General features: G+C 27.3%; 1 protein-coding gene and 4 non-coding genes across 5 annotated transcripts; all 5 read right to left on the minus strand.

Annotated features, from left to right (window-relative positions):
* Positions 1 to 6,418: 6,418 nt before the first annotated feature.
* LOC131171013 (small nucleolar RNA snoR116) lies at positions 6,419 to 6,504 on the minus strand. The gene has a single exon (XR_009141772.1). It is a non-coding gene; the product is annotated as a small nucleolar RNA snoR116 (small nucleolar RNA).
* Positions 6,505 to 6,588: 84 nt separating this feature from the next.
* LOC131171014 (small nucleolar RNA snoR117) lies at positions 6,589 to 6,674 on the minus strand. Its single transcript, XR_009141773.1, has one exon. It is a non-coding gene; the product is annotated as a small nucleolar RNA snoR117 (small nucleolar RNA).
* Positions 6,675 to 7,908: 1,234 nt separating this feature from the next.
* On the minus strand, positions 7,909 to 7,989 carry LOC131171011 (small nucleolar RNA snoR116). Its single transcript, XR_009141770.1, has one exon. It is a non-coding gene; the product is annotated as a small nucleolar RNA snoR116 (small nucleolar RNA).
* An 82-nt stretch (positions 7,990 to 8,071) lies between these two features.
* On the minus strand, positions 8,072 to 8,151 carry LOC131171017 (small nucleolar RNA snoR117). Its single transcript, XR_009141776.1, has one exon. It is a non-coding gene; the product is annotated as a small nucleolar RNA snoR117 (small nucleolar RNA).
* A 10,580-nt stretch (positions 8,152 to 18,731) lies between these two features.
* On the minus strand, positions 18,732 to 22,313 carry LOC110655431 (metal tolerance protein 10-like). The gene is made up of 6 exons (XM_058129474.1): positions 22,113 to 22,313; positions 21,883 to 21,995; positions 21,115 to 21,359; positions 20,927 to 21,008; positions 20,060 to 20,290; positions 18,732 to 19,082 (listed from the first exon to the last, which is right to left on the minus strand). Exons 1-6 carry the CDS (start codon positions 22,300 to 22,302, stop codon positions 18,732 to 18,734), a joined length of 1,212 nt encoding a protein of 403 aa, XP_057985457.1. The 5' UTR covers positions 22,303 to 22,313.
* Positions 22,314 to 22,391: the final 78 nt, after the last annotated feature.

The following is a 22,391-nucleotide window of genomic DNA, read 5'->3' on the forward strand; positions in this document are numbered from 1 at the left end:
TATTTTGAGCTTTGTAAAACCTCACTCAAACTTCTTCTTTTTGCTGCCTATGTGTTGCCCATGATGTAAGGATCATTTTTCATGAAGGGAACTTGAAGAAATAATGGCTTGATCATGGAGAAGATGGAGCTCTTACATGATGCAGCCATGGAGGTTTGGGAGAAGGACCATTCAGCCATGGAATTGAAATGAAGAAAATGAGGTTTTCCAAGTGATGAAATATGTCCCATATGTACTTATATAGTGGTCCACTAACTTTAGGTTAATTGATATATATACTCCACTAAGTATAGTTTAATGTTATAATAATTAAACTTATTAATATTTCAATTAATCTCCTATAATTCCTTTAATCACATTATGTGTAAAATCTCTTATTTTCATGGCATTTTCAAAATTTTAATATCACTTATTTTTAATGGACATTGAGGTCAAAAGTTAACTCGAGGAGTCAATTGATCAAAATGCCCCTCTTCAGTTGTACTTTAAATTTTTCGGTGCTACCGATTAGGTCCTTAACCCTCCAATTTATTTAATTTTCATTTTTTATTTATACTAATTTATTAATTTTTCTTTGACATTTCCAATGTTAATTACACCTCAGTAGACCTTTAATTCAATCCCGAAAATATTTTCCGGGGTTTCCTACAATCCAGGGCTAGTCAACAGTTTTCGCCGTAACTTCCGGTGCGGTCACCCATCGCTACTGATTCGACTCATTTAACTTAGTCACATTTTATCTCTTTTATTTTTTCTTAATTTTTTTCATCACATATTTCATTATTTTATACTTCCTCACTGTCAATTAAGTGTAGTTCCAGATATTTCGACTTTCCGGGGCAGACATTAGTCGTCGGAACAGTGGGACATACGGACTACATAAAGTGAGGATGTTATAAAAATAAAAACCAAAACAAATCAAATTATCGTATAAACCAAACCGAATTACCAAATTTAATCAGTTCGGCACAGTTGTTAAAGGCGTATCCCAGGCACCAGGCAATGGAGGCTCAGCTGCTTGCACCTTAAAACAGTCCAGGCGGGCAACATTGAGAAGGTGCTACCTAAGCTCCAGGCACACCCCGGCTCAAGGCGCATCTCAGGCGCACCTCGGCAGTCCCAGGTAGCCTACTTAATGAAGAGGACTTTTATAACTAGCCCCACTCCATAACAGCAGTCGCTTTTAGAAGTTTAAAAAAAAAAAGTGAAAAGAAGAAGTCAAGAGGAAGAAGACAAGAAGAAGAAGAAGATTCTAGAAACTTGGTTAACCTTTTGAAGGAGAAGATTCAGGTTTGTTATTTTTTACTTTCTCTTCTATTTCTTCTTCCTTCCTTCCTTTCTTCCTTTCTTTCTCATCATCGATTTCTTCTCCTTTCTTTATTCTTCTTTTCTTCCTTCTTGCTGGTTTTCAAGCCATGGTTGCTGCTTTTTTTATTCTTCTTTTCTTCATTCTTGCTGGTTTTCAAGCAATGGTTGTTGCTAGCATGCTCTTTTTTTTTTCAATTTTTCCCCTGTTATATTGCTGAAATTTTCGGTGATTTAGGGTTTCACCTATATTGCATCTGCTTTTTTTTTTTAACTTTTCAGTTGATTTTTGCTATTTAATGACACCAGCTACTTTGTGCTTTTTGATGATGCAAGTTGCTCGTTGATGACACTAGCTGCTTTTTTTTGCTGTTGTTTCTTTCAATTCTCTGTTCAATATTTGGCTATTTGTTGATTGTCTGTCACATGTAACCTAGTAACTCTTAATTTCTTATATATGATAAAAAGCAAAAAGACAAGTGAAAATTAACATAAATAAATAAAATTACAATAAATAAATTATTTACTGATAATGCAACACAGCAACAGTGAATAGGTGTTTGTTGCAACATAAGTAATATAATGATAATTAAGTTATTAACATATTGATAATTAACATGCTTTTTGCTGTAATAACGTAAATAAATAAGATAGTTTAATCGGTGTTTGTTGAATATTCTTTCTTGAATATTTTAAATATTATTTACTATAAATTTTATTTTTTGAATACAAGTATTATTTGAGATGACAATTGAATGGGTGTTTATGACTTGTGTGTGAGTCATAAATTGCTTTGCTAAACTTGCTATGCTATTGCTATTGGGAGTTGATATTTCTTGTTTGGTTTTAAAAGATGGACACCGAAACATCTTTTGCTTCCCCTGGAGATAAAAGTAACAATAATAGAAAAGATCCTGCTTGGAAGTATGTGCATTTATTCAAGCCACCAAATACAAATGATCTTGTTTGTAACTTTTGTAATGAAGTTACAAATGGAGGGATTTACCGAGCTAAGCAACATTTGGCTGGGGGACATCGCAATGCCACCATGTAAAAGGTGTCCAACACATGTACGTGAAGAAATACAAAAATATATGCTAAAAAGGTTGTAGCAAAGGACTTTGATAAAAGTTCTTTTCATGATTTTGAAGATGTTAAAAGGATGGGTAATGATGAAGACGAAGATGAAATTGGTGCAAACATAGAAGTCTCATAGCAAGGAAGTAATAAAGTTGCAAATATGAGAAAGAAGCCAAGGACAAAGGGTCCTATTGATGTATTTTTGGCTCAAAATGTAGAAAGGGCAGTGAAAGATAGGAAAAATGCAAAGTTGAAGCAAACCACCATAAATGAAGCATGTAAAAAGAAATTGCGAGAAAAAGCATGTAGGGATATAGCTCGATGGATGTATGATGCAACAATTCCTTTTAATGCTACTAATTATCCAAGTTTTCAAGTGATGTTAAAGTCTATTGGACAATTTGGCATTGGTTTGAAGGCACCAAGTTACCATGAATTGCAGGTTCCCTTATTGAATAAAGAAGTTACTGATATGAAGAATTTATTGAAATCCTATGAAGAAGAAAGGGTAAAGTATGGTTGTTCTATAATGGCAGATGGTTGGGCAGATAAAAAGTAAAGGACTTTGATTAATTTCTTAGTGAATTCTCCAAAGGGAACTGTTTTCCTTGAGTCTGTGGATGCTTCAGAGTATTCAAAGACTGATAAGAAGATGTTTGAGTTGCTTGATAGAATTGTGGAGCGTGTTTGGGAGGCTATTGTGGTTCAAGTGGTGACAGATAATGCTAGCAACTATGTGCTCACAAGTAATTTTAAGTTGTATTTTTTATTAAATTATTTAAATTTCATTTTAATTCACGATTGTAGTAAATAAAAACTTATGTTATCATATTTGTTTTGTTTTTAGGAAAGTTGTTACAAGTCAAGCGTCCACACTTGTTCTGGACTCCTTGCACTACCCATTACTTAGATTTGATTCTAGAAGACATTAGGAAAATGCCTAAATTTCATAACACAATTAAAAGGGACAGTTACAATGAATGGCTATATTTATGTTCGTCCAAGCATGGTGAACATGTTACGACACTTCATCGGTGAAAGAGAACTAATTAGGCCTACTGTCATAAGATATACAGCTGCTTTTCTCACCCTTCAACGCATACATAAGCACAAGACCAATTTGAGAAAGATGTTTACTTCAGAGAAATGGACCACAAGTAAGTGGACAAAAGAGCAAGCTGATAAGAAAGTGACTAGTATTGTGATGATGCCTAGTTTTTGGACTACTATGGTGTATATCTTAAAGATATTTAGTCCATTAGTTTGTGTGCTTTGATTATTGATGGTGAGAAAAGGCTTGCAATGGGATATATTTATGAGGCCATAGATAGGGTTAAAGAAGTAATTGCAAAGTCATTTGGTGAAAAGGAAGAAAAATAAAAGACAGTGTTTGAGATCATTGATAAATGATGAGAAAGCCAACTCCACTGACCTTTGCATGCAGCTGGATATTATTTGAATCCTAAATTTTTTTATTCAAATACTTAGGTTACTGCAGATGAAGAGGTTATGACTGGTTTATACACAGTTATGCAAAGGTTGATTCCAACCCAATAAGATCAAGACAAAATCATGAAACAACTACTTTTGTATCAAAAGAGTGTTGGCATATTTGGGATGCCTGTGACAATTAGGAATCGAACAACAATATCTCCAGGTAACATAATTTTAATCATAAGCATTTAATCTTATCTTGCAATTTTTTTTTTATCATAATTAATATGCATTATTTTATTAATAGCTTAATGGTGGAATGCTTACAGAGCTTCAACTCTAGATTTGAGAAATTTTGCAATAAAAGTGGTTAGACTCACTTGTAGTGCATTTGGTTGTGAACATAATTTAAGTATCTTTAAGCATGTAAGCATGCTCTTAATTTATTCTTTATTAAAAATTACTTATTAAAATTGTTATATTTACATATTCATAGTAAAAGAATAAATATGGTAACTCAGCAAAGATTGAATGGCTCACTCAGCAAAGATTGAATGATTTGGTATTTGTGAAGTATAATCGGGCATTAAGGCTCTGATATGATGCACGTGACCACATTGACTCCATTTCATTGAAAGACATAAATGATAGTAATGAACGGTTGATGAGTCAAATGGAGGAAGAGTTAAAAAATGATGAACTTGTGTTTGAGGATGACAATTTGACTTGGAATGTGATTGCTGAAGCTATTAGAGTTGAAGAAGATGCCTACAACATTAGATCTGGGAAGAAAAAAAATTTAGCATTTATAGTTGCTTCAAGATCTATGTCAAAGCGTAAAGAAAAGCCACCATCTAGAACTGATACTCCTTTACTTAAAGAAGAGACATCTTCTAAAGAAGATAAAGATATTGATTTTGAAGAAGATGAGTATAAAGAGGACAAAACTGTAGAGGAAGATGAAGAAGATTTTAATGCTACTTTTGATATAGATTGAAGAGTAGTTAACTAGTTATTTTGCAATTAGTAATTAGTACTTAAGTTTTGATTACCAGTGCTACACTTGAAATAGATCGAGAAGTAGTTAACTAGTTATTTTGTAACTAGTTAACTACTTTCTTTGGTTTTGATTACTACAGTGACTAGTGTCTATTATGTTAATAAGTTTAGGATTGTGACACTTTATATTAATTTCTTAAAATATAGTTCATTTTTATTCTATTTGGATTGCAAAATTATTCGTATTACCTCATATTTATTATTTATTATTATGTTTAGGTTTATGCTAATTGAAATTTAATGGAATATTCATATTTTTTTGAATTATTTTTTTTTTTGCACCTCATTTTGCTCGCGTGTGGCTTGCACCTAGGCTCCAAGACCCTTGACGCCTTGGTGTGCCTTAGACCTTTAATAACTATGTAGTTTAGTTGATTATTTCGGTTCAAATCTAATAGTGCTCAACTCTAACCAAACCAAACCTATAAATAAAATCAAATCGAACTAATTAGAAAGCTATATAATACAGTTAAAAATTAAATCTACTATAAAGAAAAGCACTATATATTAATTAAAAAATATTGAAATTTAATTTAAAAATTAAATTTAACATATTTCAATCATAAAACTCCAAAATAACTAAACTTTTTTCATATAAAATAATACTTTTTCGAGATACAAAATTTTGGCTTCCCACCTACAATCTCAAACAAAGCATAAAATTGCAAGAGCTAATTTCAAAGACTAGAAGAATCATCTTGCTTATAGCATATAACATAATTAGTCAACACAAAAGCAGCACAGAGCGATGTACAATTTTGAAATATGGGAACATCTAAATGTAGTGAACCTCTGATTGCATAAGATGACACCAAAATCTAAGCTCCCACCTCCAGTCTCACATTCATATCAGCAACGTACAGCACTGAAAACACTATTAAGAGAGCACATCAGAGAGTCTTAATTTGTTGCCTCTCTCACATACAATGGAACATAACATAGTCTTGACATTTAAGAGATACATAATAAGATTTTCTTGAAACTGAAAGCTCAACCCAACAAATAATCAGTTGTATAGATTCATTCAGATTTTTCTTCATTCTATTAAATGTTCAGGTGAAAAAAATAAAAGTTAAAAACATAAGTCAAAGTGTCATTATCCTTGTTCAATCTAACTTTTCCATTACTGCACTTCTAGATAATTCATCAATTCTAAGAGCTTGATGGGATTAAATTAAATTATAATGCAATATAAGCTATTTAAGAACTACAGAGACAAGGACGCATAATGCTTAACTTTATGATTAACAAGAAACAAAAATCAAAACATAAACAGTGTGTGGCACATCTGAATGCATAAACCTTAAGAAAGAAAAGCAAGGAAAATGCTAGAATCTTTGCACCATATCAGTATTGGCAATGTACAGCACTAAAAATGTTATGCCTTCCAAGTTATTATTTTCTTCCATAAGCGATCTAGGTTATTAAAAAAGAAAGAGAAAGAACTAACAGCTGCCATAAATCGAACGCAACATTGTTTCAAGTAAAAAAGCAAAGAGAAATCGAAACAACAAAAGTTGAAGTAAAATAGAGGGAAAAAGGGCTCAGAGAGTTAAGAATTAAAGATCTTCAAGCTTATTTTTGAGCTTTCATGGTTTGATGGTATAATTGTCATCAACAAGGCCCTTTGGCTGTGATTTCTATTAATAAGTTATTCTTCTTTTTTTAAAAAAAAAAAAAACAAAATAATAGGATTAAAAAGACTCATAAAGGCCTCAAAAGCTAGAGATGTTTCAATGCATCAAGAGATCCATATCATCAGATGGTATGGACAATTTTTCTATGCATCAAAGGCCCATCTGCATTCATATATTTCACAAAATTAACTTCACTTTCTCATATTTCCAGTAATACCAAGCTCAGTAGAGGGTGAAGGCGAGATAGAGTCTACAAAAAACTGAAGAAAGAGTGAATGACACAAATCAGAGGCCATTGATAGCAACTAAATGGCAGAGGAGACACCACTTCCTATAAACCCTAAATTTGCCCTTTGCTAACATAATAAAAAAAAAAAAAGCAAAATTTTGTTAGAATTGATGGAGACTCAAATGAACATATTGCATATAGAGTGTAGCATTGAAACATACAGAAAAAAAATACCAACACATGCCAATTGTTCACATCAAAGTCTAACTGATATTCTTTATTCACAGCGTCATACAAACATAATTAGTCAATACAAATGCACAACTTCTTGATGTACACAAGTCAAATGTGGGAGGATCTGAATGCATAAGCCTAACTAATAAGAAGCCATGCCAGAATATTAGCCCCATATTCATATTGGCAACGTACAGCACTGAAATCACTATTAAGAAAGTGCATCAAAGACTCTAACTTGTTGCCTTTACACATGCCATGGAGAATAACAAAGTTTGACCTATGGAAAGCACATAACATGATTTTCTTGTAACTGAAAGCTAAGTGCTCAACCTAACAAGTAGTTGAAATCATTTGTGAATTCATATTCTTCATTCTATTAATGTTCAGGAAAAAGAAATAAAAGATACATAGAAAAGAACAATACTCGTCCTATTTAGATAGGTCAAAGCATTATCATCCATTACAAGATTTAATTTTCCATAACTAATTACGCTATTTATGGATAATACATCAATTCTAACAATTTGTGGAGATTGAACTAAACTATAATGCATACAAGCTATACATGATTTACAGAGATAGGGACCCATAAAAGCTGAAGCTTTGAACCAACAAGCATTAAAAAAAAAATTCTTACAATTTCAAAAACAAATTTAAATGAGCATGTGCCTACATCTAAATGCACAAGACTCAAGAAGAAAAGTGAGGAAATTGCTAGAATCTCACAACCAAATCAATATCGGCAATGTACAGCACTAAAAAAACGCTATAGATGATCAAAGCAATCCAAAAACTCTATTTTTTTGCCTTTCCAACTTCATTTTGTTTCCCCTTATGAGATCCTGATTATTAAAAATATATTAAAAAGAAAGAACAAAAAAAAAGAAATAAAATCCACCGTAGATCAAAGTTGCATGTAGAAAGAAAAGGCTCAGAGATTAATGAACATCAACAAGCTAACTTTTGAGCTCTCATAGTTTGATGGTACAATTTTCATCATCAATGCCCTTTCACCGTGATTTCTATCAATAAATTATTCTTCTTTTTTGAAACAATAAACCCAAAAAATAAGGATTAAAAAGACTCGAAAAGGCCTCAAAAAATATTTCAATGCATCAAGATATAGAAATCATTAGATTGTACGGACACATTTTCTATGCATCACAGGCTCATTCATATATTTCACAAAATTAACCAATAAAAAGGAAAGAAATTTTGCATATTTCATATACCCTTTTCAGCCTATTATGTGATTAGAAGCTAACAGATGAAAAAAGCTCCAAATGATATACTCTTAAAGAACTCCAAACACTGCCCAATTCAAAAAATACACAAAGCTAAACCTTCTATTCAATGCAATCTTTATAAAAGATAATCAAACATCAATTTCAAAATCAAAACTTAACAAAGAAATTAACAAGATTTGTATGAAAAGGAAGGTAAATCCTAAATCAATACAGTTGCAAACAACAAAGAATAAGCTATAACAAAGAAAAAGAAAAGAGAAAATACAAAGAAAGGAAGGAAAAAGAAAAAGATTTCAAGAAATACATCAAACCAAGAGCCAAACCAAGTGGAGCTTATATAGAGAGAGAGAAGAAAGTGAGTAGATTTGAACGAAATGGTAGGCGGCTCAAAAAAAAAAGTTAACCTAGGTTTTTCTTAAGTAACCCTAGCTTAAAACGACTTAGTGTTGAGCTTGGAACTTCAATTCGAAAAATACTTCTTTTAGCAAAGATCTTAAGTCTACCCTTTTAGACTTTTTTTTTAATAAAATAAATAAAAAAAATAAAGCTTTAAAGAACTAAACAAGGCCAGGTAAAATAAGTTTATCCTCAATTTTATAAAAAAAATATATATATATCTTGTGGCGTTGTTATTTTTCAATAAAATTTAATCTTGGATGATATGAAATTGAAATTTGAATATTTTTATTATATAAATTAATGTTAAAAAACAGTAATAATATGTGTGAGCATTTAATGGTTATTAACAGAAAATCAAACTAAATTAAATTAATTTAATCCAATTTAAAATTTTAGCAAATTTTAATTTTTAATTTAATTCAATTTTTAAATTAAAAAATCAAGAAAAAACTGAATCGACTAACATGAATTGCTTCTTACCTTTTTATTATATAAAACCAATGATGTCCATTAATACTCAAAGTCAGCCCATTTTTGCTTCCCAAAAGCCTAAATCTAAAAGTCATTTCCTTAATTATCATTTCTTTTTGATTTCAATACTAAATGTCTTCCTCACATTTTTGTGCCAAAATCTAAAATCCATTTCCTTAAGTCCCGACTGCTTAGGTACTCCCTTCTCCTCTCTTTCTTTCTCTCTGTGTCGCATCATTCTGTTGTCTCTCACTATGTGCGACTTGCCTCAGCCTCAACCAATTCTTTACTCATTGCGACTTAGTTAGCTCTTTGCTTTTGTGCCTCCTCGCGATGCCTTGATGCATGGTTGTGCCCGCTCTTCTTCTTCTTCTTCTTCTTCTTCTTCTTCTTGTGGCTTAGCTGGCTCACTCTTTGCTTTTGTGCCTCCTTCTCCTTCTTTTTTTTCTTATGTTTCATCATTTGGGCGTGGGTTTATATTGAGATTTGGGTTTATGTTGGGTCTTCGTTTCATCATTGCACTATTGTTGTTGCACGTTACTATAACAGTTCTCTGATTTGAGGTTTTTCTTTATTTTTTTCTTCAATTTTTATTTTTCTTTATGTAATCTTATTGAGTTGAAGGAGAATAAAATAAAAGAAAATAAAATGAACGAATTTCAAAGATAAAAGAATATATTTCTTCTTGATTGGCTTTAGTGAAACAACGAGAAAATGAGGGAATTCTAAGAATTTTGAAATGAACTGACCAAATTAAAATATTTTGGTTTGATTCAATTCTATTTATTTAATACTTCAGTTTGATTCGGTCTAAAAATATCAGTGATTTGATTCTTATTTTTTTCAGTTTGGTTGAATTCAAAACTGGATAAATCGATTGCACGCTCATAAGTGATGATATAATCTCAAAGTTGAGAGACCGTTGATGAAATTAAGCCTATCATTTCCTGCAACTCCACCAGCCAATCATCCTTTGCAATGCCGCAACATAATCATTACAGCAAATTAAAATTAATTGAGAGGATAATGTTTCATCTGGGTCAAAGAGCTTAGATATAATAGCAAATAGAACCTGGAGAATCTCTTATGCTGCCACTTTTATGTTGTCTTCTATGTAGTTTTGGTATGGAACAAACTACATAGTTTTAGCTAGTTATGTTTATTTCTCTTTGGAACAAAACTAAGATTTTTTTTTTTTCCTTTTAAATCAAAGTAATATAATTTTTAAGAAAAATCTTAAAATTTTTAATTCTTATTAATTAAATATTTTATTTCCCATATTAATTAATTAATTAATTAATTAATATATATATAATAATAATAAATATCAAATCAAATTAAATTAAATATGCATTATAAAATATGCAAAAGGTCAAAAAAAATAGTATAAAATTTAATTCAAGTAATAAAAACAATCAAACGAGTTGTAAGGATAAAATGTGCACAAGTTAAATAAACAAGTATCAAAAACAGGGAAATATTTACCTAGACCTAGGGGGCTGTAAGCGAATCAAGTCAAGCCAAACTTTGACTTGTTCAGACTTGGTTTATTAATATTAATTTAGACTCGAGCTCGAGCTCGGTTCAAGCTTTCAACATTAAGGCTTGAGCTTAACTTGTTTAAAATATGTTAAATTCAAGTTCAGTTCGTTTTAAGTTCGTTTATTATATTAATGAGCCAAGCTCAAGTTTGGCTCGTCTCAAACTTGATAAATTCATTAAAACAAAGTTAAACGCAAACTTGATAAGCTCAAGTTCGATAAGTTAGATCTCAAATTCGATAAGCTCGAGTTTGAGCTTGTGCTTGAGTTTGATAAGTTTGAGCTCGAGCTCGACAGTTATTATACGATCTTAACTCACAATTATTTTCATACTACATTATTATATGAGTCCATAATCATAATAATATAAAATAATAAGAAAAACAGTTTAAAATATATTGTAAGTTATTTTAAAATAATACAAATTACAACATTATCATAATTTAAATAAAATTAATTATTTTTTATTCTTTCAATTCAAAATTACATAGTTTTGAATCAAAACTATATAGTTTTAATTATAATTAAATTATTATTTATTTTTCTAATGTTATTATGATAAAATATATTACTTTTTGCATTGTTAATGAGTTTGTATTGTTAATAAATTAATTTATTAAAATTTATATAAATATATTATAATTGAGTGTTTTTACTATTTTTATATTTAATTTATTTAAATAAGTTTAAAAAGTTTACATATATTAAGTTATTTAATTTATCAAATTATATTTGGTGCTTTACACCTATTACAAATATTCTATTTAAGATATGAACAATTTAATTTATATGAAATAAGTAGACAGTTAATATTAAGTACAACAGTAATTAAAAAAGTACGTATCTAAATTTAAAAATATATATAAGGAAGATAGATTAATGTTAAACTTAAAATTTAACCTTTTAAAAGTTTACAGTTTAAAAAAAATAAAAAAAAGATTATAAAAGCGCAGACTAGGAAAGGGATAATATAGAGAACAATAATAATATATTGATAGATTAGTTGTTATTAATAAAAAAAATAAGTGAGAGATCAACCGTAAAGAGAGAAAAAGTAATAATAATAGCTAGATAAATTATTATTAAATTTGGAGTTTAATCTTTTAAAGTTTAAAATATAGAGAGAGAGAGAGAGAGATACATTCATGCTTTAAATCATATGACCACTACTAAAACTAAATAGTTAAGTTTTAATTTATTTAGTACTTTAATATAGATAAAATAGTTTAAAATAATTTTTATTTATATATTATATAATATTCTAAATTTATTTCTCATATAAAAATTAGCTTTATTTTTTATAAAAACTATATTTAAATCACAAATAATTATATTTATAAATGTACTTTTTATTTTGATTATATCATAATTTTATATAATAATATAATATTTAATAATATATTATTTTATATTGTAATAATATATTTAATATTCTAATTTTATTTTTATACAAATTAACTTTATTTAAAAAAATAAATTATAAATAACTATATTTTATATGTTGATTATATTATAATTTTAAATAACATTTTTTTTATATATTATTTTTAAAACCATCATAAATAAATTAAATATATTCACAATATTATAAATTACGGTTACTAATATAAATATTTTTATAAATATGAGCATTAAAACAATCCTATTTACAAACTTATTCATGAGCTAGTTCAAAAGCTTGTTTAACAAGTCAAATTGCAAGTCTGTTTAACAAGCCAACTCACAAGCTTATAAACGAGTGGCTCAAACTCGAGCTCGAGCTAAATACTGCTAAGTTCATGCTCAGCGCATTTATTAAACAAACTTAAAATTCAACTTCAAACTCAGCTCGTTTTCTAAATGAGCCGAACCGACTGTGCTTTAATCTAGTCGAGTCTTAAGTAGCTCACGCACAAGTAGCTTAATCCACTTACATTCTTAACTAGACCTAATTCATCATGAACTTAAGATATAAATATATGAAACCCATATATTTAATAAGTGAATCCTACTATACATCTTATGTCTTGACTCTATAATTAACTGAATTTAGACAAAAAAAATCCTAAAACCAGAAACATTTGTAAAGAGAGTAAACATTCTTAAATAAACTAAAAAAAATTTTATTGTATTTAATTAGAAGATTTTTAAATAATTAAATGGATAGAGAGATTTATTGGAGAGAGAAAATATTTATAAGATAGAGATATTTCTCAAAGAGAAAAAGATTTATCAAATAAAGAAGACTTTAAATGATATGATGGGAAGTATAATATGAAAAGATTCAATTTTGTAGACTAAACCGAAACCAAACTATGATTAAAACTGAATTGAACCAAACAAAAAAAATCGATTCAGTTTGGTTTGATTGGTTCCATGACACTTTTCCCATTCCATGAATACACAGCCAAAACACTTTCCCCAGACCCACAACAAATCCCCGCAAATCTTAAATTCACCATCACAAACTAAAAATCACCAAAAGATAGACAACTCAAAATAAAATTCTCAATTAACTCAAACACATTTTTACCTAAAATATATAACAAATCTGCAATAAACAACACAACACACATTTGCAAATTTAGGTGATTACAATACAAATCAACGAATCTAAAATACCTGTATATATAATACAACACTCAAAACAATCTTGAAAATAGCTTAGGCGAGGAAGTCGATTGTGTGATGATGAAGCGCAGGCGAGGCGAAGAGTCAGTTGCGTGATGAGGCCATCACAAAGGCGAAGGACTTTGATTCTTCAACATGCAGAATAGGCGATGCAGTCATCTTCAACCTTTCGATGCTTTGATTCTTCAATCCAAGACCATCACAAGGATAGTCGTCGGGCAGAGGAAATATCACTGAGGAAGAAGGAAGGGAGAACAACTAAGGAAAAAGAAGAAGAAGAAGAAGAAGAAAGCAGCTGAAGAGGAAGAATGGCATTGGGCTTGGGCCAAGTCACAGCTCATAGGGAATATAAGAGGACTTTAAATACCAATAGTTGGGAAGGGTCTAAACGACGTAGCATCATGAGGGAATAAAATAGATTCGGTTTGGTTAATTTGATTTTTTCACTAAATTAATCGAACCGAATTGAAGAACTGAAATTTTTTAAAAATGAAAATTGAAACCTAACTATTAAGCTAAATAATTGAACTAAAAAGCCGAATTAAATCAGTTTGATTTTGTTTTTTGGTTAAAATAAATGAGTGCTCACTCTTAATTGTTGCTGCCATGTTGTAGAGAGAGGAAGAGAGAGATTGATGGATGGCTGTTATGGGTATCATTTATGAGTTCTAAATTAAAAGCCCTAATTTATCAAAGAAAGATTTGCTATTAATGGATGTTATTCCATATTTGACTTGGAATAATGTATTTAATTTAAACATAAGATTTTGATAAATCTTTTTCCCTTGAGCTAATTTTTTAGTAAAGTTAAGTTTGATCTATTTTCTCTACATGATATCAGCTTATATTGCTTGAATTATCTTATATTAGTTTGGAATAAAGTGTTCAAATTAAATAAGATTTAGTTAAACTTTTTGCCTTTAAATTAGCTCTTGAGACAAGTTCAGTTTTCTTTACAATGAATAGATTTTATGAAATGCCATTTATGAATTTGATCACAAGCTCATATTAATGGAGTTATCCGGTTGCAAATTTGCTTGCGGGTATATTTAATATGTAACTAATCATTTCGTCACTAATTCTTAATTTCTCGTCGTGCATGGCCATGCCGTCTTGGATGTTTGCTTTTTTTTTTTTTTTTTTTTCTATTTGTCTCTGCTAATGCATATGCAGCTGGTCTAGCCAAAATTGCTTGCTAGTTTTCTGATTAATTAGTGAAAGCTCTATACTAATAATAATAATAATAATCAAGAAGACGAATTTATCAAAAATTTACAACTTATTGAATATTTTTATAAAATCAATCACAATGGAATAATTGATCTAATCTAATATGTAGTTTGGATGATTTCCACACATATAACTCTAATTGATATGATTCTGATAGAAATTCTTAATTTTTTGTTTAAAATATTAGGTGCTATTACGTTTTTAGCTGCATGATGAAATTTGTAAAATAATAATTAAAAATTCCAAATTATAATTATAAGATATCTAATTATAGTAAAAAAAAAATTGATTTGCACATCTATTTTGTGAAAAATACGTTTTTTTTAAAGTATGTTTACTTTTTCAAGCGTTTGGGCCATTAAAAAATAGGTCAATAAAAAATATTTTTTTCAGTCAAAGAAAAATTAAATCATTATTAAGAAAAATGATTTTCTATTTTTAAAAAAGAAAATCACTTTCTGAATTTTGATAATTTTATTAAAATATGAAAGTATTTATGTATACATGATATAAATATATATTATTAATTTAATATTATAATTAAATAATAAAAAATATTTTCACGAAAATTTTTTTTTTATAAAATAATTTTAATGTACAAGTTATTCTGCGAAACAAATGGAACTTAAAAAATTAATTTTTAATGTTATTCAATAAAATGCACTAATTTTCGACATAATTGACTTCCTCTGAAAATCTTTTAATTTATCCACTTTCAATTTGATGGATCTTATTCCAGTTATTTTTTCAATTGAGGCTTCATATTATATAATAAATTTAAAAAATTGAATTTTAATGTGAAATTTAACTAATAATTTACAACATATATTGAAAAAAATAATTAACATAAACATCAAAAACTTATAAAAAATGCATATGAATAATATAATTGTAAAATCCATCAAATATGAAAATCAACATAAATTCAAACTACAATTTATAATTTGCTTGCAACATTAACTATTATAATAGCTATTAGTTGTTTTACGAGTCGTTAACTGTTAGATATTAGTTATTGGTAGTTAGCTATTTATATATCTGTTAAAGCAGGAATGTTCGATAAAAATAACTATTATATTAACTATTAAGTGTAAAAATAGTGATATAATCTTATTGATTTTAAAGAAAATGCTCCCTCAACTTATAAATGTTAGGAGGGTAGCTTTTTCATGAACCACTCATTCAATCTCTAAATATTAATATAAATGCTATGACAACAAACAATATAAATAAGAGAAATAATGTTTAGTCAAAACACTAAATGCTACCTTAAAAACTGTTGTTCAACAATGCCTAGAACTATTACTTTGTAAATGAGTTAAAGGCTAGTGAGATCCAACAAGGATTAAATAAAATTTAAATTAAATAAGTATTAAAAATAAAATATATAAATAAATATTTTTATTAAAAAATAAAATATATTGAAATTAGTATATTTTCTTAATATTTTAAGTAAAATTTTAAAATAAGTTTAACAAATTTAAATTATAAGTTAATTTCACAAAAATAATTATATTAAAATTTTATATCACAATAAAATTATTTGAGTTAATAAAAATTAAACGAATTTCATAATTTTTATATTATAATTTTTATAAAAAGTGAAATTAATTGTTTCATAAATTAGATGTACATTTTAGTTCCTTGATCGAGATGAAATAATAATAATAATAATAATAATAATAATAATAATAATAATAATAATAATAATCCATGCAAGCATTAATAAAAGGATGGGAATTGAACAAGATAAGGATACATATTTTAAATTCTTGGGATTATGATGGCATGGAGTTGCTAATTTATATGTAGTGAAGTGTGACAAGTGAGAAGATATGAATCAAATTACATTTAGGCTCTATTTATTTTATAAAAAGTATTTTTATAATTTTTTTAGTATTTAAAGCATTTAAAAAAGTTATTAGTAAAAAATATTTTTTAATAAAAAATTAATTTTTAAACTTTAATAATTTTATTAAAATTTAAAACATTTATATATATATGATATAAATATATAATATCAATTTAATATTACAATTAAATAATAGGTAATATTTTTACAAAAAAAAATTTCACATAGGCTTAGTGAAATGCAATTTGTATAGTAGTTGGTAGGTACTTTAATTATTTTAACTTTTAAACCAACATGGATAATAATGAGTTAATAATTAAACTCCAAAGCATGCATCATCATCCAAGAGATCAAACAAGAAGATACATGCCATTTTGGATAATTTTCTTTTTTTTAAATAATAATCACTCTTTGGTTTATTGTTAACAAAACTTTATACTTTTAAATTTTTTATTTTAAAAAAAATTTAATAATTTTAAACTATCATATATTTAAATTTATAAGTGCTTATTTTAAAGGAAAATTTACAAATAGTCCCTTAATTTTATACTTCAGTTCTTGAATTTTAAAAAATTAATTATTTAGACCTTAATTTTTATATTATATTAAATTTTAATCCCTAAATTTTGAAAAATTAATTATTTAGTTCATTTAATTTTAATATATAGAATAATTTAGTCCATATAATTTAATATATAGAATAATTTAGTCCTCCTATTAATGGATAAATTATTGTAAATATTAAAATTACACAGATTAAATTGTTTTACATATTAAAATTAAAGGAACTAAATAATTAATTTCTCAAAATTTAGAGACTAAAGTATAATGTAAAATTTAAAAATGAAATAATTAATTTTTTAAAATTTAAAAATTAATTTTGACTGATTAAATTTGTATTCACTGGTCTTGGTAATTTCACACTCTTTATTTTTTATTATTATTTTTTTTATCATCTTATTTTTTTTCTTTATTTTTTTCCTTTTTCTTATCTTATTCTCTCATTTTCTCTCTATTCTTCAATTTCATTTTCTTATCTTCATTTTCTTTTCTCTATTTCATTCTTTATCTCTTTTTTTTTTCTTCACAATCTTTTTCTCAACTTCAGTTTTTTTTCTCATTTTCTTATTCTCTTCTTCAATTTCTTTTTCTCATCTTTAATAAATTCTTTTAATAGTGAATTTTTTATAATTTTTAAATTAATAATTTGTTTGTTAGAAAATATTCTTGTGATTTTATAAAATTATATTATTTTTGTATAAATTCTTATAAAATTACTTGTAGTAGTTTTATTGCAATATATTTATGATAAATTACTATTTACAATTTCTATTAGTAAATTATTTTTAATAATACTGGTGTAGTATTTTATTTATTAGTAATTTTTTTTTAATTAATAAAAAAATATTTTGTTTACAAAATTTTTTTATATATTTTTTAATACCGATTAGTAATTTTTTTAGAATACAAATGGATAACAAAATTTATTATTTTTTAATTTTTCTTAAATTAATCAACGGATTTGAATTTCCGTTCGTAATTATTAAATATGTTTGTAAATAATTACCAATAACATTTAAACAGAACAATTCTACCGTAAGGTGGAAAATTCTAGTCATCATTTGAGTAAAAGAAACGAGTCATTCAAGCATTTGAACTTTTAAAATAATTCAATAAATTCAAGAACTCAAAAGAATTACGTCTTCATCTATAAATCAAATAAAGATGATCATTTAAGTCATTGAGAAAAAACTTGATATTCATTTAAATCTCATTAAAAAAATAAATTAAAATTTAAAATTTTAATAATTAAGTTTATGAATAAATTGTGCTATTTTATATTCTTAATAAATAAATAAAATAATTTTATAAAAGCTCTAAAATAAATAAAATATTATTTAAAATTTATAAATATTTAAATTCAATAATTAAAAAATATAAAATTTTATTTACTTCAACCAAATACTAAAAATAATTGAGATTTTCCTTTCTTTTATCCTCAATTAAACACTAAGCTTAACCTCAAAATCTTCTATAAATATTTTTAAAGTATTATTAAAAAATATGCAAATATTATTAAAAATATAGATAATATTCTATATGCAAAATAAATAATAAAAGAGATAAAGATGTATTAATTTGTATAAAATGAACAAGTTGATAACTATATATTAGTTGGTTACTTGCTTAGAATTCTTTTTGCACTTTATACTGTAAGAAGCATTGATTCATCCAAAACTTTTAATATTTTAGGTGAGCATCTTTTATATAGTATTATTTTATTTATTTAATCTCAATAAACCGAATAATAATTAATAAATTATGCAATAAGAATTAGATCCATCTCTTAACAAACTCTTATTATAAGGGTGACAAATCTAATACAAAATCTATGATGGATCAATTAGTCCTCTTGGGGTTGTGTTCTGGGTGATGAGTAAATTCAAAATCCAAATGAACAAAAGCTCGTTCGACCTCAGGAAGTTGTTCAAGCTTTTCTTGAAGTGCCTCTCCAATGTTATGTGCATGTGAAAGTGACATATCTTCAGGCAATACAATGTCTGCTTCCACAAAGTAGTGAATACCAAATGTGTATGCTCTAATGGTGTCTATTTTCTTGATCTCCTCGTGATGATTCCAAATTAGGTATGTTAGCTTCGCTATATACTCCGGCGGTGCTGCTCTTCCGATCAACGACCATACGTTCTCCACAACCGTACCCGACCAATTGCTTATCGTGTATAAAGCTATCTGGTGTACATAATTTTCTACGTATTATATTAAATTTAAGAACACAATAACAATAACTAAGTTTTAATTCTAAATTAGTGGGATCAATTATATGGACCTTTTTTCGCCATTAAGTTCTATTGAACACCAAGACCACATAAATATCAAAAGCTATATTAAATTTAAGAAATTGAAAAATTTTATATATGAGTAGTTATATATAAGAACTTTAATTGGCCTAATTACAAAAATAATTCAAACCTTTTCATATTTTAGCTATTTAATCTAAACGTTTAAATTTTGGCAATTGACTAAAATTTTAAAAATTTTTAAATTTATAACGAATCTTGAACTCTGTGTTCTCAACTTGTCCATATCTATCATTGAACATCAAATTTTTAGAAAAAAAAGAAAAATTACCAACTCTTATATATTTTCATTATAATACTAATTACGCACCAAATAATGATGAGATTTTGTGATAGTGAAGAGATAAAATATGTGATTAAAATCATTTAATTTGATCAAATGACTAAAAATTTCAATTTGATGTATTATAAATATCAAAATGAAGTTTGGATGAGGTTTATCATTTAAACGCATAAATTCATATAAATTAACACTTTAGATTGATTTATTATTTGTACATATGTAACTAATAACAATAATTAACATTTTGTAAAAAAAAATTAAAATTACTTAATAATTTTAAATTTTTATTTCAAAGTATATAAGTACTGACGCAATGACTTTAAAAAATTATTTTTTTTTAAAATAGGGATAATGAGAGAGTGAGAATTTAAACTTAAGTCTATCAGATGAATAATATACTTTTAATCATTGAATCAAATCAAATTAGTGTTAAAAGTGATTCTGAGGGAAGTTTGAATTTATAAATACAGTTTTTAAAAAAAATAAAAAAAAAGAAGGAAGTTAAATGAAGCAAATAGATAGAAAGAAGTTAAATGAAGCAAATAGATAAATAAGAATGCACTTACTAGTATAGCTCCAAGAGGATCAAGCCACCAGTAGAATTTGATAGCCAAAACGGCAGTGGCTAGACCAATTGAGTTGGTGATCACATCAAAAAGATGATCCTTGGCATATGCCCTTATTATTTCATTCTTGAATCTCCGACAAAATATTGTCAGAGCTAGTTTTATTACTGTTACCGATACCATTATCCCTATCATCCATTTTTCTTTGTTTGGATCCCTCTCTGGTTGAGCCTGCTTATATATTTGTAGAGTATTTGTGAGTACTCGTCAAGAAATAAAACAATAATAGCTACACTTTAATTCAAAAGTAATGCAAATTAGGAGATAGTTTAATTGGTGCATGTTGTAATACATTAATTTGAGATAAAGTACTTGTGCTATATATAAAATTTGTACAAATCTTTGAGCTAGTTTTTAAGATATAATTAGGCCTGATTCATTTTTTCTACATAGTATCAAAACCTGCAGATGTGTTTGACTGTAAATTTCATACTTTAGATGTTCATGCTCGGGTGTTAGAGAAGTATGTTATCTTATATTGGTTAGGAACAAGATATTTATACTATATACAAAACTTAGACAAACTTCCTCCCATTGAATTAGCCCTATTTTCTCTACATTCCACTTTAAAAGTGGAGGGAGTAAAAAAATTTCGAGTTTGAATCTCTGCTTATTTTAAGATTATTCACTTTTATAGTGAAAAAGAGAATTGATTATCTCTCGTTATGTAATCCATCAATTATTATTCAATTCATTATGTTTTCATTAATTTGTTTTATCTTATATGTAGATTTCATCATACGTATTGTATTTTAAATCATGATAAATCGAATCTAGATAAAGATTTTGGAATAAAAATATACGTACCTTGGTGATTAGTTGCCGTCCTGATTCAAACAATATCTGTAACCCTAGAGTTGCCATTACTGATGCAAATACCACTATTCCTGCAGTTAAAATGTATAAATTAATGCAAATAATCATTCAATAATAAAACAAAATAATGAATTAAGAGAAAATCATTAATAAATTATTAAGTAGAAGGCTTAATTACCACTGGTTGCATCCTCTGCTTGCCAATGGGATATATATAGTGATTAGGAGTTCTCATAGCATAATCAGTAAACCAGAGGATAAAACCAGACAAGAGATCTAAGAGAGAGTCCACTGTTGATGCTATTACTGCCATTGATCTACTTTCAACTGAAGCATATACTTTTGCCAAGAAAAGTACCAAATTTGCTATGTTTGATGCATAGATTGCCGTTTTCTCACTCCTTGCTAGTTGTTTTACTTCTTTCTGAATCATACACACAACAATTCAATTAAAATAATTTTAATTCATTATTTTTTACAAATTAAAAATTAATATATATTTAAAACTCAGGTATTTACTAAAACATTTTTTAAAATAAAATTTTATTAAAAATATATAAATATTTTAACAAAGTATAAATTAAAATATATTATTAATCAGACTTAATGTGATTGACTATTCATTTGCCCTTATTATGAAAAATAAAAATAAAAGATTGAAATTGAGATTTTTCTTATTTAAACTCAGTGGATCCAAAATATAAAATATATAGTGAGATTTATCTATTAAATTTATAAGTTTTATGTATACGTTGATTTGATGATAAATTTTGCAAAATATTTTGTAATTTATATTATTAAAAATGATATTATTACATACTTAGTATCTAACGAGTTGAGTTGAAAGACTTAATTGTTATTATTATGTACCATTAAAAATGAAAAAAAGAAAAAAGCTGGACTTGCCAATTGAGGTTAAAGTTGTAGGAAATTGCAAAGAATCAAACCTCTGTCAAAGCCTGAGGCAAAATTCCAAGCTCAGTGAAGGATTCAACTTCATTGAAGGATTCAAGAAGCTTTTCCTGCCTGTTGTAATATTCTGCAATCTGTCTTCGTCTCTCTAGGCAGGCCAAAGGAGATAGAGAGAGACAATAGAGATTCAAAAGAAAAAAAAAAAGGGAGAAGAAGAAAAAGAGAGAATTTAATTTCTAGTTGCATTTAATTGGAAAAAACTTACTCGTTGTTTTGAAAATATATGTAAAGCCAAAATGATGAGTTTCCAGACGTCTTTCAGGCAACTGAAATTTATCCATGTTGAGTCTCCAAGAAGGGACGCTTGCCACCGCCGGCGCCTCCTCTCCCGGTGGTGGAGGCGATAGAAGCTCCGTTCGATAGTCAAACGAATCCGTTCCAGGACTAGTCATCATTTCTTTTTCCTTCTTGGATGATATATGCCTCTACATTATGGAAGGATGAATAGATTTGTACCCCTTAAATAGAACGAGATTGAAAAGTA

This window comes from Hevea brasiliensis, chromosome 11 (assembly GCF_030052815.1).
Source record: "Hevea brasiliensis isolate MT/VB/25A 57/8 chromosome 11, ASM3005281v1, whole genome shotgun sequence".
Lineage (NCBI taxonomy): Eukaryota > Viridiplantae > Streptophyta > Magnoliopsida > Malpighiales > Euphorbiaceae > Hevea > Hevea brasiliensis.

Coding starts and splice junctions, on each gene's coding strand:
- LOC110655431 (XM_058129474.1), bottom strand. CDS start 22,302: ATGATGACTAGTCCTGGAACGGATTCGTTTGACTATCGAACGGAGCTT. Junction 21,996..22,112: donor ATATATTTTCAAAACAACGA/GTAAGTTTTTTC, acceptor TGGCCTGCCTAG/AGAGACGAAGACAGATTGCA. Junction 19,083..20,059: donor ATCCTCTTGGAGCTATACTA/GTAAGTGCATTC, acceptor TATGTACACCAG/ATAGCTTTATACACGATAAG.